This window comes from Aythya fuligula, chromosome 3 (assembly GCF_009819795.1).
Source record: "Aythya fuligula isolate bAytFul2 chromosome 3, bAytFul2.pri, whole genome shotgun sequence".
NCBI classification, from domain to species: Eukaryota; Metazoa; Chordata; class Aves; order Anseriformes; family Anatidae; genus Aythya; species Aythya fuligula.
Window position 1 is genome coordinate 19,232,596 of NC_045561.1, and position 24,097 is coordinate 19,256,692.

Genomic DNA, 24,097 nt, shown 5'->3' on the forward strand with positions numbered 1-24,097 from the left:
GAGGGAGCTCTCCCCTGGCAGTGTTTCTCTGAATAGTATAGTTCCTCTCTGAATAGTTCCAGGCTATCAGTGAGCTTTCCTTCACCTACTCGTGAGCCCAAGCCTACCAGTCGCTGGCAGGAGGCCTGACTTCCTGTTCTGAGAGGAGAACCAGCTAACCACTCTAATTAACTATATCAAACCACCAAATTAACTTTTCCTGAGATAGTCATCTACCAAACACTAAAGTCTAAAATATAAAACAGTAAACATAAGCACATGTCAGGGAATGTAAAGAAAGGTATTTGGAGGGAAAATCGTAAACAATTTTCTCATCATCACATGTGCAGCCACAATTTCAGAGCTTGGAAAAAAGGAAAAAAATACAATAACCATATGAAATTAAAAAATAACCATATGAAATTTTTCCTCTCTGTAGTGAGGAAAAAAAGGTCTGTGATTTTTTTTTTTTTTTTTTTTCTGGATATCTTTCTTACTATATGCAACTTTCACTACAGTTCTTCATTGCAGAGTGTCCAGAGAAGGGTACCAAGATGGTGAAGGGCCTAGAGGGGAAGACATATGAGGAGCAGCTGAGGTCACTTGGCCTGTTCAGCCTGGAAAAGAGGAGGCTGAGGGGAGACCTCGCTGTGGCCTACAGCTTCCTCACAAAGGGAGTGGGAGGGGCAGGCGCCGATCTGTTCTCTTTAGTGACCAGTGATAGTACCCACAGGAATGGTGTCAAGCTGTGACAGGAGAGATTCAGGCTGGATATCAGGAAAAGGTTCTTCACTGAGAGGGTTGTTGCACACTAGAACAGGCTCCCCAGGAGCGTAGTCATGACACCAAGCCTGTCTGAATTTAAGAAGCATTTGAACTGTGCTCTTAGTCATATGGTCTGAATTTTTGGGTAGACCTGTGTGGAGCCAGGAGTTGGACTCAATGGTCCTTATGGGTCCCTTCTAATTCGGGATATTCTCTAATTCTATGATTGCCTGTCACTGTGAGGTGGCAAAAAAAACTTGCAGATCTCCTGAATTCTATGATGACACTGATTTGAATGGTAAAAGGTATTTCTCTTATGTGCTTGACAATGGAAAATATTTTGCTAGAATGAGTAAATGCAAAAGGCCATATCCTATCTGAAGGTTTTCTAAAGAAGGAACCATTTGTGAAAACAGAATATACAGCGCATGATACAGAGTACATGAGGATGCTAATTTAAGCACTGAGAGTCAAGAAGAACTCAAAGAGAAGTTTAGAGGAGTTATTTCTCATGAGCTGTTTTCCATGTCACACAGTGGGGTGTTTATGTGTATTTTGAGAATTAATAAAGATGAGAAATGATCACCTTGCTGGATTAATTTTGTGGTAGTAAAACTGCTAAGACACACCAGACAAACCGTAAGGCTGAGTAATAATCCCCTCTTCATTCTCCCCTAGATGTAATGAGACACTGTGGGAAAGTGGATGAACAGAAAGCGCTCTAAACTTTCCCACAGCTGAAGCCAGTTAGTAACTATCTCACAAAACTAGATGTTTAAATCAGCTTTTGAAAGCTATCTTCTCTGCCTAAGCACAGGAGGCAACTTGAAGCCAGCCATAGCAGAAACCACTGAAATAAAGGATTGTATTAAAAGAAAGATGAAATTGGTGCAGAATCAGTAGGGGGTTTGCTTTGACTTACTGATTTTCCTAATTGATATACCAACCTGATAGACTTCTTCAATGAGTTGAATAAATTCATGAATGAGGAAGTGGATGTTATCTTGATTTTACAGCTTTTGACACTGTCTCCCATAACATCCTCATAGACAAGTCAACAAAGTACAGGTAAGTCAACAGTGAAGTGGATTGAAAGCTGGTTGGGTAGCTGGACCTGTTATGATCAGTGGCATAAAATCCAGTTGGAGGCAAGTCAGTTGCAGTGTTCACCAGGGGTGGATACTGGGACCAAGATCGTTCAATGTCTTCATTAATGACCTTAATGATGAGGAAGAGTGTACCTTCAGCAAGTCTGCAGACATTATAAAAGAGCCACTAAGATGACTAAAAGACTGGAGCACACCTCTTATGAAGAAAGGCTGAGTGAACTGGGACTGTTAAGTCTAGAAAGGAAAAAGCTCAGGTGTTATTGTGTATAAATACCTGATGAGAGGGAATGAAGGAGGAACCAGCCACTTCTCAGTAGTGTTCAATGACAGGACAAGAGTCAATGGGCACAAACTGAAAGAGAAAACTTCATCTGAATGCAATACATTTTTTTTTTTTTTTTTTTTTTACTTGGAAGATGGTCAGGCACTGGAACAAATTGCCCAGAAAGGTTGTGAACACTCCAACTGTTGAGATTTTCAGAACAAAACTGGACACAGTCCTGATAAACCTGCTACAGCAGCTGACCCTGCTTCAGCTGGGGGCATGGGCTGGATGTGCTCAAGAGGTCCTACTCAAATCCGATGATGGTGTGATTCCACAATATTCTGGATTCCAAAGAAAATTAGAAGCATAAGATACCCATTGTCCACATATAAATAGTGTGTCTAAAGCTTCTTTCATTTGTTTATATACCGATTCTAATTAATATTCTGAATTTTGATAGCAGCATAGTAATGGCATTTGGAATGCACTGGAACACAGAGTAAAGCAACTTTCAAAGTAAAAAAAATTCTTGTTGCGATGACCTTGTACTTTTATTACTCTGCTTAGTGTGGGTGGCCACATGCGTAACATTTCAACATTATTACATGTTTTTTCTCAAGACAAGATGGGCTAGCACGGTATTCCTGGAACCCCAAGAATTTACACTCTAACTTGACAATCTAACTTGAAGCAATCTAGAATATAACTCCTGAACAATGTGTTGATACGTACTGCCTTACACAGTAAACTTTTGGTTCAACAGTCAGTCCTCATTTCAAGGATTTAAATCTGCTGAATATTCCTTTCTTGAATAAATGTAAATAGTTTGTGATTTTGAAGATGAAAAGGTTTTGAAGGATTTTGGTTCCTGAGGAGTTTTATGCTTCTTGAGAAATAGGCTTTTGGGACAGTGATATTATGCTCATTTGAAGGCATGCTTTAGTTTATTTATTATATTTAGCTCAGCTTTTCTTCTTGGCAGAGGTACAACAGGTTCTTCTGAATTTGACGCACATGGGACAGCCTTCTAGAGGATAGGTAATACTATTAATAATTTTTTGTTACTGTGCTCCAGCTATGTCTCTGAACCCTGCTGCACAGAACAGATCATAGTAATGTTAAAAAGAATTTACAGTCTCAGTATAAAACAAAATATATCAGATGGTTATAAAAAGGTGCAGGGAAAGAAAATAAGATAGAGTAAGATAGAGAGGGCTTGACTGTGCCCTCATATAACTTTGCTATCAGTAGCTTAAATGTTGTCTAGGCTTAACAGTGAATGAAAACCTGAAGGAAGGAGTAGAAAAACACAAGAGTTTCTTCACTAGTGATACTACCAAGTTCTGTAGTGCTTTTCTCTCTCCTTTTTCTTTAGCCCAGCTGTTGAGACTACTGTAGCATCTTCTTGTGGAATTCAACAAAGGAATTTCTAAAGAAATAGTCCCTGAAATTAGGGAGAAAATTAAATACAATCTTCCAGGGAAACTCAAAAAAATAAGCAAAAGCAGTATCTCCTGCTGGGGTTCTGTTTGTATGTTAAATTTTGATAAACAGGATTCAGCAGGGAAAATCAAGCCTTTTCTTGTGATTTAAGGCACCCGATTCTCCCTTCTGAAACATTGTAAGGAGCTGGTAATGTAAAATATGCTCACGTGATGAAGAAAGGCTATTCAATTGCATTTAAACTTACTTGAGATATACTATTAGCAAATGTTATTTTCAGAAAATTAAAATCTGTTAAATTAAATTCTGTCTGTTACCTGAAAATTGAGGTTCTGAACAGAAGGGATTTTTCCAAAGTCATTTTGTTTCAAAATATGAGATGTAAATAAAAATTTAAAGTTGCAACTGAAAATTCTCCAAAACATCAGGAGTCTTTCTGATCTATCACTTTGCTTGTGCTTTGTGGAATGTTGTTGCATTCAGTGCTCAGGGACCTCTAAAGGAAGCTACACTGAACACTTGACATCATAAGCAACTCCAGCAATACCAAATAGCAAAGTACTCAATATGGTTTGAAGGCATGAAAATTGAGATAGGAGAGGGAGAACTGCTGTGTGCAATATCTGAAAGATTTGTGTTGTCTAAGGAAAAAGTTACTTTCTTTAAATGTGTGATGACCTCTGTGCTATGAAACAGAAGAGGTGGAACCATGTTGCAGACTGTGCAGCATTTTCTTTGAACTTTTTGAACTTTTTTTTTTTTTTTTTTTTTTTTTTTTAACTTTTAACTGTGGGTTAAGGGGGAAGGCCAATGAGTCAGATGTCCTGGTGGGCCTCTGTTACAGACTGCCTAATCAGGCTGAAAAGTCAGCTGAAATATTCTACAAACAGCTAGGAGAAGTCTCACAATTGCTAGCCCTTTGTTCCCATGGGAGATTTCAACTTAATGAGATGTCTGATGGAAATACATGTACAACACAGCAAAGAGGAAACAGACTAGGAGCTTTCTAGAATGTGTAGAAGATAACCTCCTGACAGAGCTGGTGAAGGAGCCAATGGGAAATGGTGTCCTGCTCGACCGTTAGCTTGCAAATAGAGAAGGACTTGTGCGTATCATGAAGTTTGGAGGCTGTCTTGGGCACATTGATCATGAATTAACAGTTTTTGATTCTTGGAAAAGTAAGGAGGATGGTTAGTAGAACTATCATCCTGGACTTCCAGAGGGCAGACTTCAGCCTGTTAAGGAGACTAGTTGGTACAGTCCCTTGGGAAGCAGTCCTGAAGGGCAAAGGAATCCAGGAAAGCTGGACACTCTTCAAGAAAGAAATCTTAAAGGTACAGGAGCAGGCCATCCCCACATGCTGAAAGATAAGCCAGCATGGAAGAAGACCATCCTGGCTGAATAGAGACCTGGGGCTAGAGCTCAGGAAGAAAAAGAGGGTTTTTGACCTTTGGAAGAAGGAGAAGGCCACTTTAATATAAAGAGAAATCTTATCCTTCTGCTTCCTGAAAGCTGCATGCTGATACCTCTTACCTGTCCAGCCCAGTGTAGACTTTCTCATAACCCTAACATGCAATCATGGCATAATACTGACAAGAATTAAACTAAATTTCAAACATCAGTTGTTCATAAGCCATCTAATTCATATTCTTAGAATATACAACATAGATAAAGAGTATTCAAACAAAAAGCTTCATCAAACAAATCAGAGTATGAAAGCCCATACAGTTTTGGTATTGTAGCACATTACTCACAAATAGTCAAAAGAGCTTTCAAACCAAAGAAGATAAAATATGTTCATGCTTGCTCTTGAAAATTTATATCTACATTATAGCAGAGAAACAACACAAAACATACATATTTATGTAAAAACACTAAGCACATATTACCTGGGCTTCAGGAAAGCAGCAGTAATATACTGCCAGAGGGTTAAGGCACTTTTTGCAGTTGTTTTATTCCCTGACGCCAAGCCACATCAAAGCATCAGCTTTGAGTATTATGTCATTAGCAAGTTTTTATTTTTTATAAATTATATAATTAATTTTACAGAGTATATGTAGTGAAAGTAAGTGTAAATAAGAAAATAAGACTCTTCTGCCAGGAAGAAATGTCCCAAAATGTTCTCTTTGTAGTGGACAAAGAGTTTACTGTTTCTAAAAATGTCTGCCTCCTACAGGTAAAAAAAACAAGACACCAGAAAGCACACCTCATGTGCAGTGGTTCATACAGCTTCTGTTCACAACCCACAGTTCAATGGTGACCAAATCCAATAAACCCAATGACATAAATTCCTTCATTCCATAATAACCTACCTCCACTTCCCAGTATTAGCAAGCAAAGCATCTGATTACCATACATAAATGCATGCTAGTTCCCACTGAAATCAGTTAGGTTGACATGGTCAAATTTAGGCAAGTATATCAAGTGCTTTGGTCTGTCAGGTCAAACAGAATCTTATGGGACTCAGGTTTAAAGTTCACATAGGTGAACTGGATGTAAAATGAGGGGAGAAAGAAACATCATGTATAGTAAGTAAAAACAAACAGTAAATATTCCCCTCCAAAATTATCACTGGGTTGGGAAAAAAATAGCTTAAAAAAGAATATTTGTAGTGTTTGAGATGTATTTCTGTTGTTCCTTGAAGTCAGTACATAGCTATGTATGCAGATGCTGACAACACATACCTCCCATCCAAATATTATATATAACCTGTATACACGAAAATAGACAAGTAATACTTCATAGCTCAACAAAAGGAGGTATAAACATGCTATGTTATTAGATGTGCCTAGAAAGTGGTACTTGACAACATTTACCTGTGAGCATAGTAGTGTCAGCAAGCTCAGCACTAGTGATGGGTACATTGGGACCATCCTCTTCATATGCTTTCAGAATGTACTTCTCAATTACACCTATGACCCCAGCAGGTTTGTCCCAGGTGACCTCAATGCTGTAACCATTTATACTGTGAACTCTTGAGGGAGTTGGCACATTTTGTGGAACTGCGGAAGGATAAAATAGAAAATAGAGAAAATGGCAGTTCTAAGGAGACTATTGCCCCTATTCTTCACTTTTAATGGCTGCAGTAAATCAGACTCAACCATTAGCATAAATACAATTTATTAGAGTTGTAACTTTTCAGCATTGATTTAATATGACTGCACATCTTGAGCTATTCAGTTTAAGCTATATTTCAAAACCATCAAAACTCCATCTACATAGCATTCCTTCTCATCTTGTTGAGGTTTTCCAAAAACATTTAATGTATCAAATATATTTAAGCATCACTCAAAAAGAGGATTTGGATTGTATATAGCTAACAAATGCAGGTTTTATAATCATGCAACTGAATGAAGCAAGATGTTACTTCAATACAGAAGGGTTTGGCTTTTATCTGTTGGATATCTAAGCCACAGAATGCCACAAATATGGAACATCTCTAAAACTGTGCACCTTCATTTACAAAACTGCTTCAAAAATTTAAACTTACTAATTTACTTGCATGTTTGCAAAATGCTGGACAACTGTCTCAGGGCAAAGCAGACACTTCTTAGGCCCTTTTGCAAAAACCCTTTGCTTCTGATCATTCCATAGGATTGGGGGGTGTCAGTGGGGAGAAAAAAGACAACTGAAGATGTTCAAAAGAACTGGAAAGCCAGACTCATGTATGCATAATGTTACTAATAAAAAAAAAAAAAAAAAAGCATCCCATTTCCCATAACCTTTAACTATTTATTAGATATTGCTATACCAAGTAAAGGTCTGTCCAGTAACAACTTCATCACAGATGACTGCACAAGGGATACAGAGGAAAGGCCCAAGGAACACTATGGCAGGATGATGGATGATGAATTTGCTGTAAATGCATGTGGTCTCCCTAGCCTTGCTGATATTCATTTGCTTTTCTCACCATCAAATAACCACTCTTTTTTTTTTTTTTTTTTTGTAATTTTATTGTTTAGTTTCATTAAATATAAATGCGGACATTGTTTGCTATTTTTTTTCTGATTTTTTTTTGTTTATTTCTGATAAGAAAGGTACCAGAATGCAAAACATAAAAATACTTGGAAGTAGTAATGCCTGTATAAAGAAGGAATGTGATAGTCTAGGAAAGTTTCTGTTACTACAGTATTATATTGATTTTATTAGTTCTGAAATGTATTACAGGGCAAGGTAAGGTACTGTATAGCAGATGTTCTTCTCATAAGGGACATCTCAAAAACAACTCAAAAATAATTAAATAGTGCAATTATTCTCCAACCCTAGGGAACATGTAGTTGCTCAATGCTGTGGTCAGCTTGCAAACAAATTTATGGGAAAACCTTCTGTGGTCAGAGAGTTGATATGAAAATATATATGCATCTTCTTTCTTCTGGGTGGTATGCAAAATAACAATGCTAAGTTGTGTAGGAGTGCACTGCAAGTCAAATATTAACACAGGGCATTTTTATTTTTTTTTTTAAGATTGTACATTGACTATCTTGCATCAGATGAATTCTCTGCATTAATGGAATGCAGTTAGAAAAAGTTGAAAAAGTTGAGTAAATAAAAAATGCAGAACTGTAGGCCTTAAAACTTTCTGGCTCAATAAAGTTTGGGAAAAAAAAAAAAAAAAAAAAATGTCCTTTAAATTCTCTTCATGAAATGTACGACAAATGTGATCTTTAAGGCTCAGCAGGTATTATGTTCCTTTGAAACCCTTTCCACAAGGCACATGCTGCTTTTCTGTTAAATATTACTGTATTTTCACACACAATCTACAGGTTACTTGTAAAAAGAATCCTTCCCCCATTCTCATCATTCAACAGCACTGAGCAGCATAGCCATGTGCAGGCAATGTAAATAAAAGCTTGTACTAGACCCTCTTCTCACTAACTACATGGCCTCTCATCCTCCACAGCTTGCTCCTGCTATCTCCTTTCTCTGCACTTGATTTTGTATCACTTGGTTATACATAGGAAAAATAGAAAATTTACTTCCTCTAGCAGACTTCCATAATGTGAGTTTGGATATGCACGTATCAATGTGCCTAGATGCATGTCTATATATGTGGAAATTTTTTGCCTGAACACATTATAGCTGAAATAAGACAGTAACTTGCTACCTATCCAAAGCATCAAGCAGTTTTGGCCCCTTTAGAAATACTATGCAACTTAGACTGCTCAGAATTGTTGTGGGATTTCCTCTAACCTAACATTAGGTTAGATTAGGTAGCATATGGAAGAAAAAAATAAAGAAGATATAAGTAAGCCTTAAGTATTAAGGCTTACATATAAGTATTATATATAAGTATAATACTTGTATATAAGTATTTACCTGATTCTCTTGTACGAACATGGGTCCATACACTAGATACTGATCCTCCTTCATTTGAGGCAACCACCCTATAAAGGTATTCTTCAAAGAAAACAGAGAAACATAAAAGAGGAGAAAAAGAAAAAAAAAAAAAAAAAAAAAAAAAAAAAAAAAAAAAAAAAGACTGAACACAGTAACACATTAATACGGAACAAAATAAAAATGATGTATTTTGTTTAAGGAACCAATGTGTTACCTGTAAAGGGTTGTAGACCATTCTCATAAACACTCTGCTCTTTTCCTCGGTATACTAGGATGGAGTCATTTCCCCTGCAGTTAACAGCACTGTCAGTTGATAGGCATCCGTCCAGATTGACTCTGACAGCACTGCTGGACACAGATGCCAAGTTAACGACAGCACCTCGTGTAAATTTAACATCCTTCATGCAACCACCGAAACCTAGCAAACAGTAAGGGATTAGTATCACATAAAGAGCCTTAGTCATTAATTAAGAGTCATTTTTGTTCCTTTCAATTCTATATCTTCAGCATTAAAGACTGTACTGTGAAAATGTTAATTTCCAACATGAGAATTGTGTCTCCCCTGTCAAGACAAAATGTTAGTCAAAATTCTGGTGTGGAATTCTTGCCTTACTGAACTGTACTTTCATTGTTACCAATTCCATCCCATGACAAAATACTTGTTTTCTGCTCCATCCTTCTGCCTTTAAAATTATTACCATAAAAATGATTCTGAATTTGAAAATCAGCTTTCTGTTGCTTGCTGATGCTTTGATACATTCTCTTCAAACTGAGAATATGTGGATTAAAAACATACTGAGGAGATGACAGAGGTATATCAGATCATTCTAATACAGGTATATCTGGTATACTGCTTGCAAGCATATTCTGAAATCATAACCCCCAAACTGTTTGGTTACTTGAAAAAATTAAGTAACTTTTATACTTATTTGTATATATGTGTACATAGATGGTTCAGTGTGTGTCTTGCATTCTTACCAACATTATAAATATGTTAAATTAGTTATTTGAAAAAAAAAAAAATCACAAAATTTCAGGGTGCAGTTCTTCAAGTTTCCTTATATTTCTATGATATAATTTATAAATAAATTAATACATAGATGTAAAACAGTTCTCAGATCTGGGTAAAGTTCTGCAGTCAGTGGTTAATGTAAATCCAGTGGAAACAGTAACCAAACTGAAGAATTCAGTTCATTTTAGTGTTAACTTTGCAAATTAAAAATCAGTCTCTCAGAGATCAATGCTCTTTTTCAGCTTTGTGCAAGCATTTATAGATTTATATCTACATTTATATATAGATATCTAGATAATATATATTTATATAGATATATAATTATATATATTATATCTATTCATGTATATATATATATATATATTATATATTTTATATATCTATCCATTATATTATACTATATATCTATTATATCTAAAGGCTTTTATAGCCTTTATTTCTACAAGATGGAAGATGAAAGCAGTATTCACGCTTAGCCACCTGAGTTAAGAATTCAGAAGTTAAGAATCCAATATTCATGCATAGTTCATGGAAAAAGGAAGTGGCATTGAAGGTGGATACCTATTTTGAATAATCCTATAAAACACCTTCCCTCTTCACCATGCTGGGAATTGAGAGATACTGCTTTTTTAAATAGACAAATCTTAATTTAAGCTCAACCTGTACTCCACAGAGATTTGGTTGGTTTCTGTGTCTGTGGCAGAGGAAAGAATTAATCCCAGTCTCCACAAGCATCTTAATAATGAGACAAAATGAAGCATTCCTTTATTTGTGATTGGGATGCATACTACATAACCTATTTTAATCCCTTTTTATTTTTATTTTTTTAAATATCATTCTAGATGCATTTATCACTATTTATAGACTTCTGACATCAGCCAAGTAGTTTTTTGTTTATGCTCAGGAAGCTGCAGAATAAATAATCACAGTACAAATTCTCACAAACTTTCCTGCCAGCTCCCCTCCACAGTGACTTCTCAGGACTACATGTGATGTGTCATGCAAAGGCCCACAGCCTCTAGCTGAAATTTCTTAAAATAAAGTATGTGACATAGAGAAGAGGGGTGGGGGAGAGAGGGGAGGAGGAGGAAGATATTTATCCCTTGCTTGAGGTGAAGAAAACAACATGCATTTTTTCCAAATTTACTACCAAGCAGACATTAATTGAGAAAAACTTTGGTAAATATTTATTAACCTGGGAAAGTCTCCATATTCCATTTATCATATCAATACATAATTATATTCCTAAATAAAAGTACATTTCAAAACTCTATGTTTTAGGGAGTTGTATAAAGCAAAATTGAAATAAAAAGGATTAAGTAAAAAGTATATTAAGTATGTAGTGTTGATAGCATGTTTACTACTAATTATAACAGTCTAGTAACACAAGCTTATTTCAAAGTGACATTAAAAAAAGCAAAATACAGATGTAAATACTTTCTGGACTGTGTGCCCTAACATCCTGTGGACCTATGTCCTGTTTCAACCTTATCTCCTTTCTTTTTGCTCAATCTTGCCATTACCAATATCATTCTGATTGGTCACATGGATAGAAACTGACAGGCTATATTTGAGAACGTGATAGGGTCAGACATATGTTAAAAATATTCACTTAAGCCAAAATTTTAATATGTGGATGTCTAATCTTGCTCATCTAAATCTTCATTTAGGAACACAAAAATATTTTTGTCATCAGAAGTTCTAAAACCAAATTTACTGCTGCCATCTTATTTTGCAGTGTGCTGGGCAAGTGGTGAAAAAAGTAACATTAACTGATGTGCCTGAATATTCACTTCAGGCATTTACTTTAGATGTTATTTTGCCCTAGATTCTTTGTTCACACATCCCTTTGCTGCAGGAACTGAGAATGCATTCACCAACAAGGCCATACCATCTGCTATGAGGCAACATTGTCAGGCTTGGTAGCTCTTTTGTGCCATAAAAATTGTGCATATGGAACCTGGAGGAAGATTAGAAAATGTGTGATACCTACAGCTGGAAGAATGTTTAAAACAATATTTTTGAGCTGTGAATGTTAGCGCTTTGATTTGATTCAATCCGTTCTGTAGCTGTGAATTCACAAGGCTTCTATGAAGCTCTGCAAAGCTTACTTGAATGCATGCATTTAATGTGTAAAGTTACCAAATAGATTTCCCACTAAACACACACTGACTGCAATTTTTTTGCCCATTGTATCCAAAAAATACACAAGGACTGATGAATAGTATCACAAGTAACAAAAATCCACACCCAAACAGTAAATGGGTAATTTTTAGACAGCTTGATGACTATATTTCATACAGTCAATCCTTAGGTTCAGACTATAAATAATGCTTTTTTCTTTTTTCTATAAATATGACCTATCCCAGAGCAAAAGGGTCACAGTGGACGTCTCTCTTCCTCTTGGTAATGTGAAAAAGACCACCAGGTAACATAGCCAAAATCCAAATTCAGGATTTTATACTATTTTTTTAGACCATAATCAGTATTGTCTGCAAACGGACTAATAAGCCCTTACACTGTTTGCTACGTGTGCCAGCATCCAGCCTCATTACAGTGATTTAAGCTGTTTGCACTCCGTTCCATTGGTTTTGTATTCCAGATCTTTGACTAACACGACAAGCTGATCAAGTGAAACAAGTTGATCAGAACTGGCTTTCTCTGAGAGTGATCTGAGCTCTTCCGGTTGGGTATCTCAGATAACTATTTGCTATTCTCCAATTTCTTCTCTCTTATAACTTGGATTGTTCCATATGTCACTAGCTTGGAAAGACTCTATAGCATTACAAAAGGATCAGGGGTAAATTAAGCTGAATGTGTATGGATAACTGCAGTTAAAATAGCAATGGATGGGAGGATGAATTACTTCTCTGCTAGTGTCGATAAATGTTACATACTCATGAATTTATACTATGAGCAGAGCATCCACCAACAACCTTGCGCATGGCACTAGTTTTTGAAAAACATAAGTTGGTCTTGGTGTCACCTTACCTTGTTCTGGCCCCAGCTCTTTATAAAAACTCTGAATCTCAGGGGGGATTCCACCTATGTAGATAGGTGAGTTTACTTTTAGTTGCTGAAGATGGGGTTCCAACGTCTGCTCTCTCAGTTCATCCATACTTGCTGAAACTACAGAGCCCTCCTTGTTCACAGTTACTTTCTTCCACTTTCCATCACAATAGGACAGTCCTAACCAGAGATCCAGTTGTGTAAAGACAGTGCCCGTTTTTAACAAGACGTTTAATATTCCACTTTTAAGCTCAATCTATAGATTTTAAAACAGAGAAAAGATTTTGAAAAAGATATCACACACAGAACAATGAAAGATGAGTACACTGCAGATATTTAAAAAATAAATCAAGTTTTAAAATGATAATGATATTTTATCTTCAGGATAGCAGAAATTCAAGTAAAATTGTTTGCACAAACCATGCTAAATACAGTGCATCAGTTAAATTCAAAATGTAGGAACACATATTCTGTGTGTATGTTTGTTTGTTGTTTTTTGACAACTAATTTGGCACTAATGTAACAAAGTAAAAAGAAAAGACAATGAATCAGGACTGTTTTCCTTTTTTTTTTTTTTTTTTTTGAGAATGAGAAAACAGCATTTTATCTATCAATTCTTTTTTTTTTGGAAGAATGTAAGCAGATAATAAGGAAATGAAATGTCAGACCTGATTAAGCTCTTTTTTAATTGGCTGGTGAACTCAATTTCAAATTTCTCCAGCATACATTGATTCTGTATTTCATCCTCATTCTCCTAAATCTTGTAAGAAAATAATTGTTTTTGTATGTGCTTTTTGAGATTAATGTGCCAGTTTTCTAATAGAAACACATTTTACTTAAATTTTTACTGCAGAAGTTTCCAAATGCTTTACTACAAAACTCTTTATACTAACACTGAATTGAGTGCAAGTAGGGTGAGAGTGTAAATTGGCAGGTATAAAGCACTAAACATTTTGATGATGAACTTGTAGTTGAGAAATATGGATAAGTTCACAAAAAGGCATTTTTTCTTTCATGACAAATTCTTAAGTAAATAAAAACTAAAAAAAAAATAATAATAATAATAATATATATGCTTATTACCAGTATTGACAAGCTGACATATTTGGGTTCCTGGTAACATTAATATTGCAGTATTCATAATCAGATTGTAGTTTCTTAACAGGGACTCCAGTATATGAAAGAACTCAGTACTAGGGATGCCCCTGGCAATATTTATCCTGTTCCAAATTGCACACTGACTGCTTGCTCACAAGACTTTTGTGAAGTCAAGGGTTGTGCCTATTTGCTTCTTTGGAACCACAGCTTTTCCCATTTAAATGGGTAAACAGCCCTTCATAGCTTAGGTCGTTAAAATACAGGTGAAATCATGGCATCAGTATTGATACTATAGCTTGTATAAGCAGTCCATCAAACAAGTCATCATTTTTTTTTCACTGATGAGAAATAACATGGATCACACTGTCCTGGTGGGAAGAAAGTGTTTCACCTGTATGACTACAGCAGTACACCAACAAGACTGCCAGACCTAGCAGCTGGAGAGAAGACATGGTGATCAACATGGGGTGATCAACTCAGCACATCCCCTCTTCCAATTTACTCAGTTTGATATTGTCTGAAAGCAGAAAGCAGGCAGAGATAGATGCTTCTGCTTTTTGTGATGTCCTGTACTGACATTTAGAGTGCTGAAGAACAGCTAGAAGACCACTGTTCAGTTTGAACTTTTCTGCATGATGAATATAAAAAAAAAAAAAAAAAAAAAAAAAAAAGTCCTGGATATATCTGGCATTTACAGGTTCTCTGTGGTACCAAGCAAAGGTTTAGAAAAAACATCTCATGAACTGTTTACTTTTGATAAAATTCTGAGACCACTTTTAAAATGCTTGATTGTCAATTTATCTTCTGGACATACATTATGATGTTAAACCATGAAGATCATCTCATTCTCCTGACAGACATGTTAGTTAGCGTCTCTCACCAGAGACAAATTAAGATCATTACGCTAAAACCCCAAACCTGAACAGGTTCTCAGTTCAGTGGTTAAAAGCATACTTTTTAGAATTTGGAGTACAGATATTAAGCATCACTGCAACTTGCAATTATATAGTTCCTCTACACACAATTCTTACTTTGAGCATGCAGTGTTAGAATCAGGAAAGACAAAGCTCAGACAGAATATGGAAAAGGACACAAAGTGCAAGGAGAGTTTCCACAGGCATGCTAGCATGTTCAACAAGCAGCTGGTTACTTGTGGCATCTCAGGTATTGATACTGGGACCAATTATTTTTAAAAAATGTATTAATGACCTGGGAAATTGAAGGAATGTACTCTTAGGAAGTTTGCAAGTGATAGTAAAGAGGCTGCGGCTGATATTTTAGGCAATAAAAAGCAGCTTTGAAGAAAATGACTTGGAGGGTCCAGATTGACTACAAATTGAACACTGGTCAGCAGTGTACCCTCAAAATGATGAAGATCAACCAGGTACTGGGCTGTATTAGAAAGAGGGCAGTCAGTGGGTCTAAGGAAGATATATTGACACACTGGAGTAAATTGAGTGGAAGGGCACCAAGTTGCTCAGAGTTGGAGTACATGACATATGAAAAGAGGCTGGGAGAACCAGATTTATTCAGTCATAAGAGTAGGTGTGATGAGAACATTCACCTCTGTTCAACTACCTTGTGGAAGGATATAGAGAAGACAGACCCACATTCTTCTCAGATGTACATAGTGAAAAGATGAGATGCAACAAACAAGTTCTAACAGGAAAAAATCACAGTTAGATATTAGAATTTTGTTGTTGTTTCTGTTTTTCTTGTTTTCATGGGGAGACACATGCCAGAGCAAGAGTGAGCAATTCATACTACGTTATCTGTTCATAGTTTGCTCAAAATTATTATGTCTGGATCCAAAGAGAATCAGATTGACCTCTCTAACTTCAGTGAATTATCTCAGGGCTTGGAACTCGTGGAAGAAATGACCTTTACACAGAGCACCTTTCTAGGACATAATTTTGTCTTGGCCAGAAGACAAGATAGACTCTTTGGCAGTTTGGTAGCAGGCAGCCATGTGTCTAGCTAGTCATTCCAAAACTATAAAGCTAATAAGAGAGCTGTGATCTATGCAAAGGGATGGGTCAGGGAATACCATCATACAATGTGCTCAGGATAAGTGGTATCTTCTAATCTGTTTTGCAGTGCAAGTGTCTCCTGACCAAAGCTCCTAACAAAGACATCGTAGCTCATGCGCAACATGCTACACACCTCATTTTCACTTTCTATTAACCTTTTTTTGTGAGCTCAAGTGTACGGAAAAACCTTCTGTCATCATTATGTATGTGCATAACACAAAGCTGCAAGGGTTGGAAAAGCATGCATATAGTCATCCTCTCTAAAATTCCTCATTCCAAGGTTATGGAGATGTCCCAGTTAGGTGTAAAGGGAGATTAAACATTTTTTACTTGGTTTAGAAAAAATGCTATGAAAACTAAGCACAATATTTGTTGTTAAAAATAATATAAATGTAAAACTGGCAAAAATCTGGCAGTATGAGTACATAACAAAAGTTTTTTTGTCTACATTGTGCTTTTGACTACACTTTAAATTTACTAAGTCCCCTCACTCTTTTATAGCCAGAGCTTTTCTCATATTTCTGTTAGTCTTTCACAGAGCAAGAGAAAGGAAACAAGGACCACATGCCACAAGAATCTCCAGAAGAACCCAAGCCCCACGTTTGTCCCTGTGAATACTGTTCAAGTAAATAGTGCCCTCGTACCATGAATTACATACATACTAGTCTTTTTAGTGTGGGACAATAGTGTATATAGCATCTTATGCTACTAGCCCATAACTCTGGTCATTACTTGAGGACAAACTAAAGCAATAGCATGTAATTAAAAAGACTTGCTATTGCAACTCATTATAATTTCTGAACCAAAGCTGCTTGAAAAGGAGGAAGCAATCAGGACTAGAAGAATTCGAAATCCAGGAAAAAAACAACTGCTGAAAATAATAATATAAAAAGTAAATACAGAGTAAGTTATAGCTGACCTGAAAAGGAGAAAAATATATTTATATGCTTTATGTCGGAAGTTTAAAAGAAAGAGCACATTAGATATAATGCCATACAATAAAACAGGCTTTGACATGACAAGCCATTAGCAAAACAGCTGCAAAGTAATAAATAAACAAATAAAATAGAAATGGAAAGGGCAGGTCAGGTTATAAAGAATAACAATAGACTCAAAAATCTCTATATGTAAATGATTGCTTCTCGGATCTACTAAAAAGAAATACTACTTTCAACGTAATCCTCTTTAATAGCTACTAGTTGGTGCAAGTAATAACTGTAGTTGACCCACTATTCAGTGGTGACCACCATCTAATTATATTCAAAATCCTTGGAAGAAGAAAAATACAAAAACAGAACCATGTAGTCAATACAACGAGTTTGAAAAACTGCAACAAACATATTCAACCTTAACTAAAGTCCTAAGCATAAAACAGTCTTATTTAACAGACACAAAATGAAAGCTCATATGCATCTCTCACAAATTTGCCTAATACAGGATTTTTGCAGCTTTCTCAACAGTTTTGAAAAAACAGTGAAAGAGGTGAGATGGGATTAAACTGGACCACTAATTTCAGTCTGTATGGCAATTCTCATATTTTAAATCAAAATGAATACATCTTATTGATAAATGAACCAAAAATGAAGAGAACTCTTTTAATACAAGTCTCTTATTCTACTTTTTAGTCACTTCTAACTTAGCAAAGAGAGTAATTCTGCTTTTTCATATACTGATATTTTTCTTATTATAAATAACATGGCTAACTTATCTGCTGGGTGTATCTTACTAAGCAAAACTCAATGATCATACCTGAATACAGTTATTTGTACTGATTTCTAAACTTACTGCAAGATAATCTGGACCATCTTTATTGTAAACGAACAAAAGCAATCCATTCAGTTGATCTGTTCTGAATTTGAAGGAGATCTCAAATTCCTGTCCGCCACTGAAAACATCTGAATGCAATTCTAGGAAGCCTTGAAAGAAAGTAAATACATGAATAAGTTAATCAAATACAGAAATAATAGGCTCAAGAAGCCAAAAGCAGAAATCTAGATGCTACTTTCTGCTTGGACACAAAGATCTCAGAGGTTTCAAGACTAAGGTTTATAGCTTTCACTCAGCTTTGTAAATGACACTTCTCTGTAATTTATTGTAACAAACCAAACTGGTGCAATGTCCTAACATCTTGCCACAGTATGAGACCCGGCATTTTTTTTTATATATTATGGACACCTGACTTTCTAAAAAATATAAACAAATCTACCTGCAGTTAGAGCAGCACCACCTCTCCATGAAAGCAAGTTTAAAGCATTTAAAAATAATCCTATATAACTAAAATTGCTTTGAAAATCAGATCACTGTAATACTTTCAACGTGACTCCCTTTTAGGTTGCAAGAACATACATGGCTAGTACAGAGTACAGCAAATTACCTTTGCCAAGAAAATGTGCTCCTTCTGAGAGGACAGTGGGGCACCCTTCCCAAATATGATAGACGTTGTTTTGCTCTTCAGCATCCTGCCAGTCCAAAGATTCCCAGTTTTCATAGGGTGTATGCATTTTTTTCAAAAAAAAGTCACTGAGACACCCCACAAATCCTTTCTGGATTATCATCTTCATCCCTGAAGAAAAAGAAAATCATTTATTAAAGCCAATCACCTGCAACTAAGCATAGGGATGAATGCATATCATACCCTATCACATATGTGCATTTTTTGAATTGATAACCACTATCATTAACTTCATAAATCTGTCTCCAAACTAAATTCAGATTTATGAATGCATCTAGTCACTAAGGACAGCAGCTACTACCACATAGCCAGAAAATTTTAAACTTGTTGAGATATTGCATACAGGTGACATCAGCTCAGCAGAATACAACTACTCTATGAAGATTCCAAGGAAATATTTTAGGCTTATTCTCTCTAAAAAAAAAAAAAAAAAAAAAAAACTATTGAACTATTGTGGATATTGTGAAGAAAGGCATGCATCTGCTAAATAGGAAAAAGCAATGTTGCAAAAGCTTCAACGGGTGAATACACTTCTAGAAGATCCATCAGGAAGTTCTTATTTCCTTGTTTCAATTTAAAAAAAAAAAAAAAAAAGAAAGAATACTCATGTATGACTTCTGTCTCTTTTTCTTTACTGGAGACAAAAGTATAAATCTGGTTTTGTAGACAGTATTCTCTTGAAAGATATTTAATGTGATTTTTATTATTTAGCAGAGGTTTTTGCGGAAAACATCCTTGATAATTTTATGAACTAAAGGTTTTAGAAGAACACATGCACATAACTTGTGGGTTTAGTAACCTGAAGTAGAGAAGGTAAAGAGGAAGTTGTATTATAGTGTACCTCAGTGCAAGCCGTCAATTAAATTTCATGTCTTTATCACTGTTGGGAATGCAAACTTAATGAACAGTTTGGCTTTCAGATTTATATGAAAAAATGTAAATCTGGATATGAATCCACTGAGAACAGCTTATTGTATCCTGTTTTTTTATGAACTATAAAGTACCAGTTATCTGTTGGTAGACTATACTCTTGGCATATAGGCCAAGTTTATATATAAAGGCATATGTCTGTTGATTCTGTGGAAGCCAGCAATGATCTAGCTCCACACAAATACAGCTGTAGAATACAGATATATTCATACACCACTAAGTTCAATGCAACAGTCCCTGAAGGATCCTAAAAAAGGCCACTACATTCTATTTCTGCAACCAGGTGGGATGCACAACCTTGTGTCTAAGCTAGCAAAAACAATTTTCATGCATTTTTGGAAAATAACTTTGGAATCTAGAATGTAAAACACACACATAAGCTTCACCTATACAACTTGCTTGCAGACACAGTTCTATAATTCTGTAGTTATATAATTCATTAAAATATACACAGACCTCATTAGATGTAACATTGCTTTACTGCTGATTAAAACTCATATACAGATATTTCAGTCTGTCCCAAAAATATAGAATTAAACAACCTGCGTAGGCTTATTTTTTCCAAATTGTTATGTAAATAATTAAGCAAATTAAGTATGGTCCTCATGTTCCTGGCACAACGTCAATACAGCCCACACTGCTGAAAAGGCAGTTAAGTCAGTGCCACTGTCTAGGATTCCAGGTACACCATATTATGTAGACCACAGTCATACTCACCTACATCCCTTCTTACAATAGAATAACCCTGTGGAATTCCTCCAACAAAAACTCCAGTATTCTCTCCAATAATGGTACTGCCACTAGCAGCTAAGGAAGAACCTAAACAAAATAGGTCAAGATTATTGTGTTTATACTTTCAACAGATTTTCAGCTCAACAGAATATTGACATTGGATAAAAAATGCTAATGTAGAACATCTCCTAATATTTCCCCATACATATCCTGGAAATATTTTCAATTCTATTTTACAAAAGAGCATCAGCACAATCATACATTCATGAGCATAAAAAAGCAGACTTCTCATTCCTAGTATTACATTATCAGATTCACAGCAGACACATACTTCAGATGCATTGACAAAAGAGGAGCTATTTTGTTTAAAAAAATAAATAAATAAATAAGAGTGAATTTTTTGTTGTATGGATGCACACAAGTAGTGAGAAAGTAAGCAAGTGAGCAACAACCTGAATAGTACCAAAATAATGAAGCAAATCTGGATTGATTACCTGTGTACTGCCCATCCACTGTGATGTTTCCCAGAGCTTGAATTCTTGTAGCAATTATTTGGTGCCAACTGTTATCGTTGTACTCTTTTCCACCATCATTAGCTGGTGTGACTGCTACTGCAGATCCCTTTTTATTAAGGGAAGAATCCAAGTTAGAACAGGAAGGTGGTAAGATTTAGAATTATACCTTAACTCTTCACACCACTGTGGTATATTAACATCCAGAAAATAAAGACAAAAGTCCTCTGTATAGCTTCTTTTGGAATACAGAATGATGTTTATAACTGATTCCCCCACCAAATTAATCTCTTCAAATACATAAGGAATGAAGGATCCAGTACAGTTTCTATCAAAAACAGAAAAACCTGTGTCATTCCTATGATAAAAACAAGGATGAGACACAAATATTGAGGGTAATGTCACACAGATTTCTGATTTTTTCTTTAATGGAGTTTCCATTTAACTTCTTCATGGATTGCTACAGTTGTAAAGTTTGATGGATATGATTCAATGTACTGTTCAGTTCAGAGAAAGCACCTTCACATTAGGATTGTTGATTGCAGAGCCTGTCTATTGGAAGTGATTCAAAATAGAGGAACATTTGTAGGGATGCTTGAAGAAGTGTGTCATTTCCCTGTTAACCTGGTATCAAAAGGAACTGAAGTTTTAGGTGAGAGGGTAAAGTACATTTATGAAGAAAAAGGTCATACCATGAGATTCAGAAAAAAAAATCTAGAAGGTAATTAATGAGGATGCTTTTACAGTACAAGCTTGTACAAGTACAGACTGTAAAAGTGGTTTAAATTTTTTCCCTGGTTTTATTAAAACAATATATATATATATATAAAATGACATGAGGGGATGAATATAGAGATGACCATGACAAAACACAGAAAAATCTTTTCTGAATTCCTGAGTACAAGTTAAATAACATCTGCAGATATCAAACCAAATCTCAAGGCTGTAAACCATCCAAAATGCACATTTTTAAAGCAATATTTGAATTTATTTTATTTCAAGAATTTTCCTGGGATTCACATCCAAAATGTGTTCAATCTTCAGAGTAATCCCAGTAATATTGTCTCAGAACTTTATAACGTACTTTAACCACGTGGTAACTATTCACAAAATAAAATTGTTTTATGTATGAGGTGATGAGTAAAAAGAAAAGCATTATGTTGCACAGACACTAGATGATATTAAAGACTTGCAATCTTTGTTAAGCTAGTCAAGCCATAAAATAAATACAAGAACAATTTCTAAAATTTTCCAAATTTTTTCCAAATTAAACAGCTCTTTTTTTGTTGTTGTTGTTTGTTTGTTCGTTCCTTTTCAGATCATCTAGTACTCTTTCTGGCACAAGGACTTTAGAGTTATGCACATGAAGAAAACCCATTAATCACTGATTGTATTAATACTTTAAAGGCATTGTTGAAATACAGTATTGTGCCTTTGAGTGATGTGCATCTAAGAAAAATTTCTTGTCATCATATACATTTATAAATACTGTATATATTTTATGATACATTTTTAATTGTGAACTCACCATGTATTCTATATATGAAAATATATATGATATGTACATATGTACATAATTACAGAAAAAAATTATTTCCTATGAACAGCATGGGAAATAGCATGTTTCCCACTCCATTCAGCCAATGTCTTGGTATTGAGACAGTTTGTATAGCAGTCCTCCATCCCATGATACAAAGTTATATATCCTTACATTCTAATAAGCACTCTTTCTTGTACTATTTTTTATTGTCTTCTCTTCTATTTCAACATTTTAATATTTTACAAACACACATTTCATTATCGTAGTTTAATAATTAAAACCAGAACTGGTGTCATGCCCAATTAATGTGCCCTGGTAGCATGCCCATTAGTTTTTCCATTAGTGAATTCAACAATACTAATGGGATTACTAGCATGGGATGCTAATTGGGCGTGACATAAGAAACTGGCTTACTTCTTAGCATACCCTTGCTAATGATGAAATTAATGAGCATTTTATTAAATGCTGTCTCATCAAAGTGTACTTAGTTAGCGTTAAAATTGTTACAAACGATGCTGCATTCTAAAGATCAGGTGCCTGAATAAGTAGTTCTTCATATTATATTTGGCAACAGTCTAGAGCATTAATAGTTTTATACATTAGAAACTACATTTATTTGTGATCATTTCAATCTGGGACCACACAACCATATGTGCTAACCTGTGCTTAATCTCAGGAAGAAAAAAAAAAGGAAGAAAAAAAGACTGTGTTCAGGATTCAGAATGCACTGCATTGAAGATCTCTGTATGACATTTTACTGAGAACCACCTGAGTGACTTTGTGATTATACTCAAATATCCTGTTGTGAAATGACTTGTTATGCATTTTGACACACATAGGGAACCAAATCTGGAGTATTTTGCTGAGCCATACAGTAAATCTTAATTTTTAGCAGCTCTCAGTAGTATATAATTAAAATGGAATCTCTGTGGCTCTTCATGCGGATGTTTACGTTCATGAAAACATGTACAGAGATCACAAATATGGATTCTCAAAAATACTGGCTAGGTAGTAAAGTCATAATGTAAATACAATTCCACCAATGGGGTTTTTTCAATTGTCAAATTCCTACCAGAGAGAAAATAAATGAGTACTGAAGTTTTGCCAGTGCCAAGCCGCAAGGCACCTTTAGGATTCATAGCTAGGATTCAATCTTCCTTTTTTTCTTGGAATAACAGATCACCCTCAGACTCCATCTACTACTTTGCACATGAAATAAAAGAAACTCGTATTCCTCTTTTTGCTGGCAAGTTTAGTAAATAGATCATCTTCTAAAAGATCTGGATTGAATTCCCTCCATTACTAGGAGAGGAATCCTGACATACTCTCTTCAGAAGACTGTCCTAAGTCACTAGGAAAAATGTATTTCAGATTAGCATTAAATTTCCACTGTTAGTGATTTCACTTTGTATAACATATTCAGTGCTTCTCTGGGGAAGAAAAAAAAAAAATAATGAACAAATTACCTGCAGCTTCAGTGGTAGGTTTAAAGAAATTATGATGAGAAGAAACTCACAGACAGCTGAAGGTTTGCAGAAGCACCAAGCTCAGAGGAAGGTCTGTGGAACAATGTAACTACGCAGACAAGACCAAGGAAGGGATCAGTTAGAAAAGAAACTCATGCCTCCTGAAAAATGAGTAGAGGCCAGCAAAGAATGACAACAAAGGAATAAGAAAGGAGGAGAGCAGACAGACAACATAAAAGGAAGACAAAATAGATGGTCAGACTAGATGAATGATAGTGTACATAAAGTTTAGAGAAGTATGAATGGACAGGACAAATACTTGAAATTTACACTTAGAGAAGAACAAGTTATGTTTCTGAAAATTCCCCACTAAGAGTTGGCAGGTCTATCTCCAGAGCACATACAGTGAAGAGAGAAT

At 35.4% G+C, this 24,097-nt stretch overlaps 1 protein-coding gene across 1 annotated transcript in view; it reads right to left on the reverse strand.

Annotated features, from left to right (window-relative positions):
- The window catches only part of USH2A (usherin), a 396,028-nt gene that overhangs the window by 222,883 nt on the left and 149,048 nt on the right, over nt 1-24,097 (reverse strand). Inside the window, 8 exon segments of the mRNA XM_032183742.1 lie at nt 6,378-6,563; nt 8,878-8,958; nt 9,113-9,316; nt 12,902-13,175; nt 17,833-17,963; nt 18,422-18,610; nt 20,147-20,248; nt 20,656-20,782. Of these exon segments, the coding sequence (XP_032039633.1) occupies nt 6,378-6,563; nt 8,878-8,958; nt 9,113-9,316; nt 12,902-13,175; nt 17,833-17,963; nt 18,422-18,610; nt 20,147-20,248; nt 20,656-20,782 (1,294 nt within the window).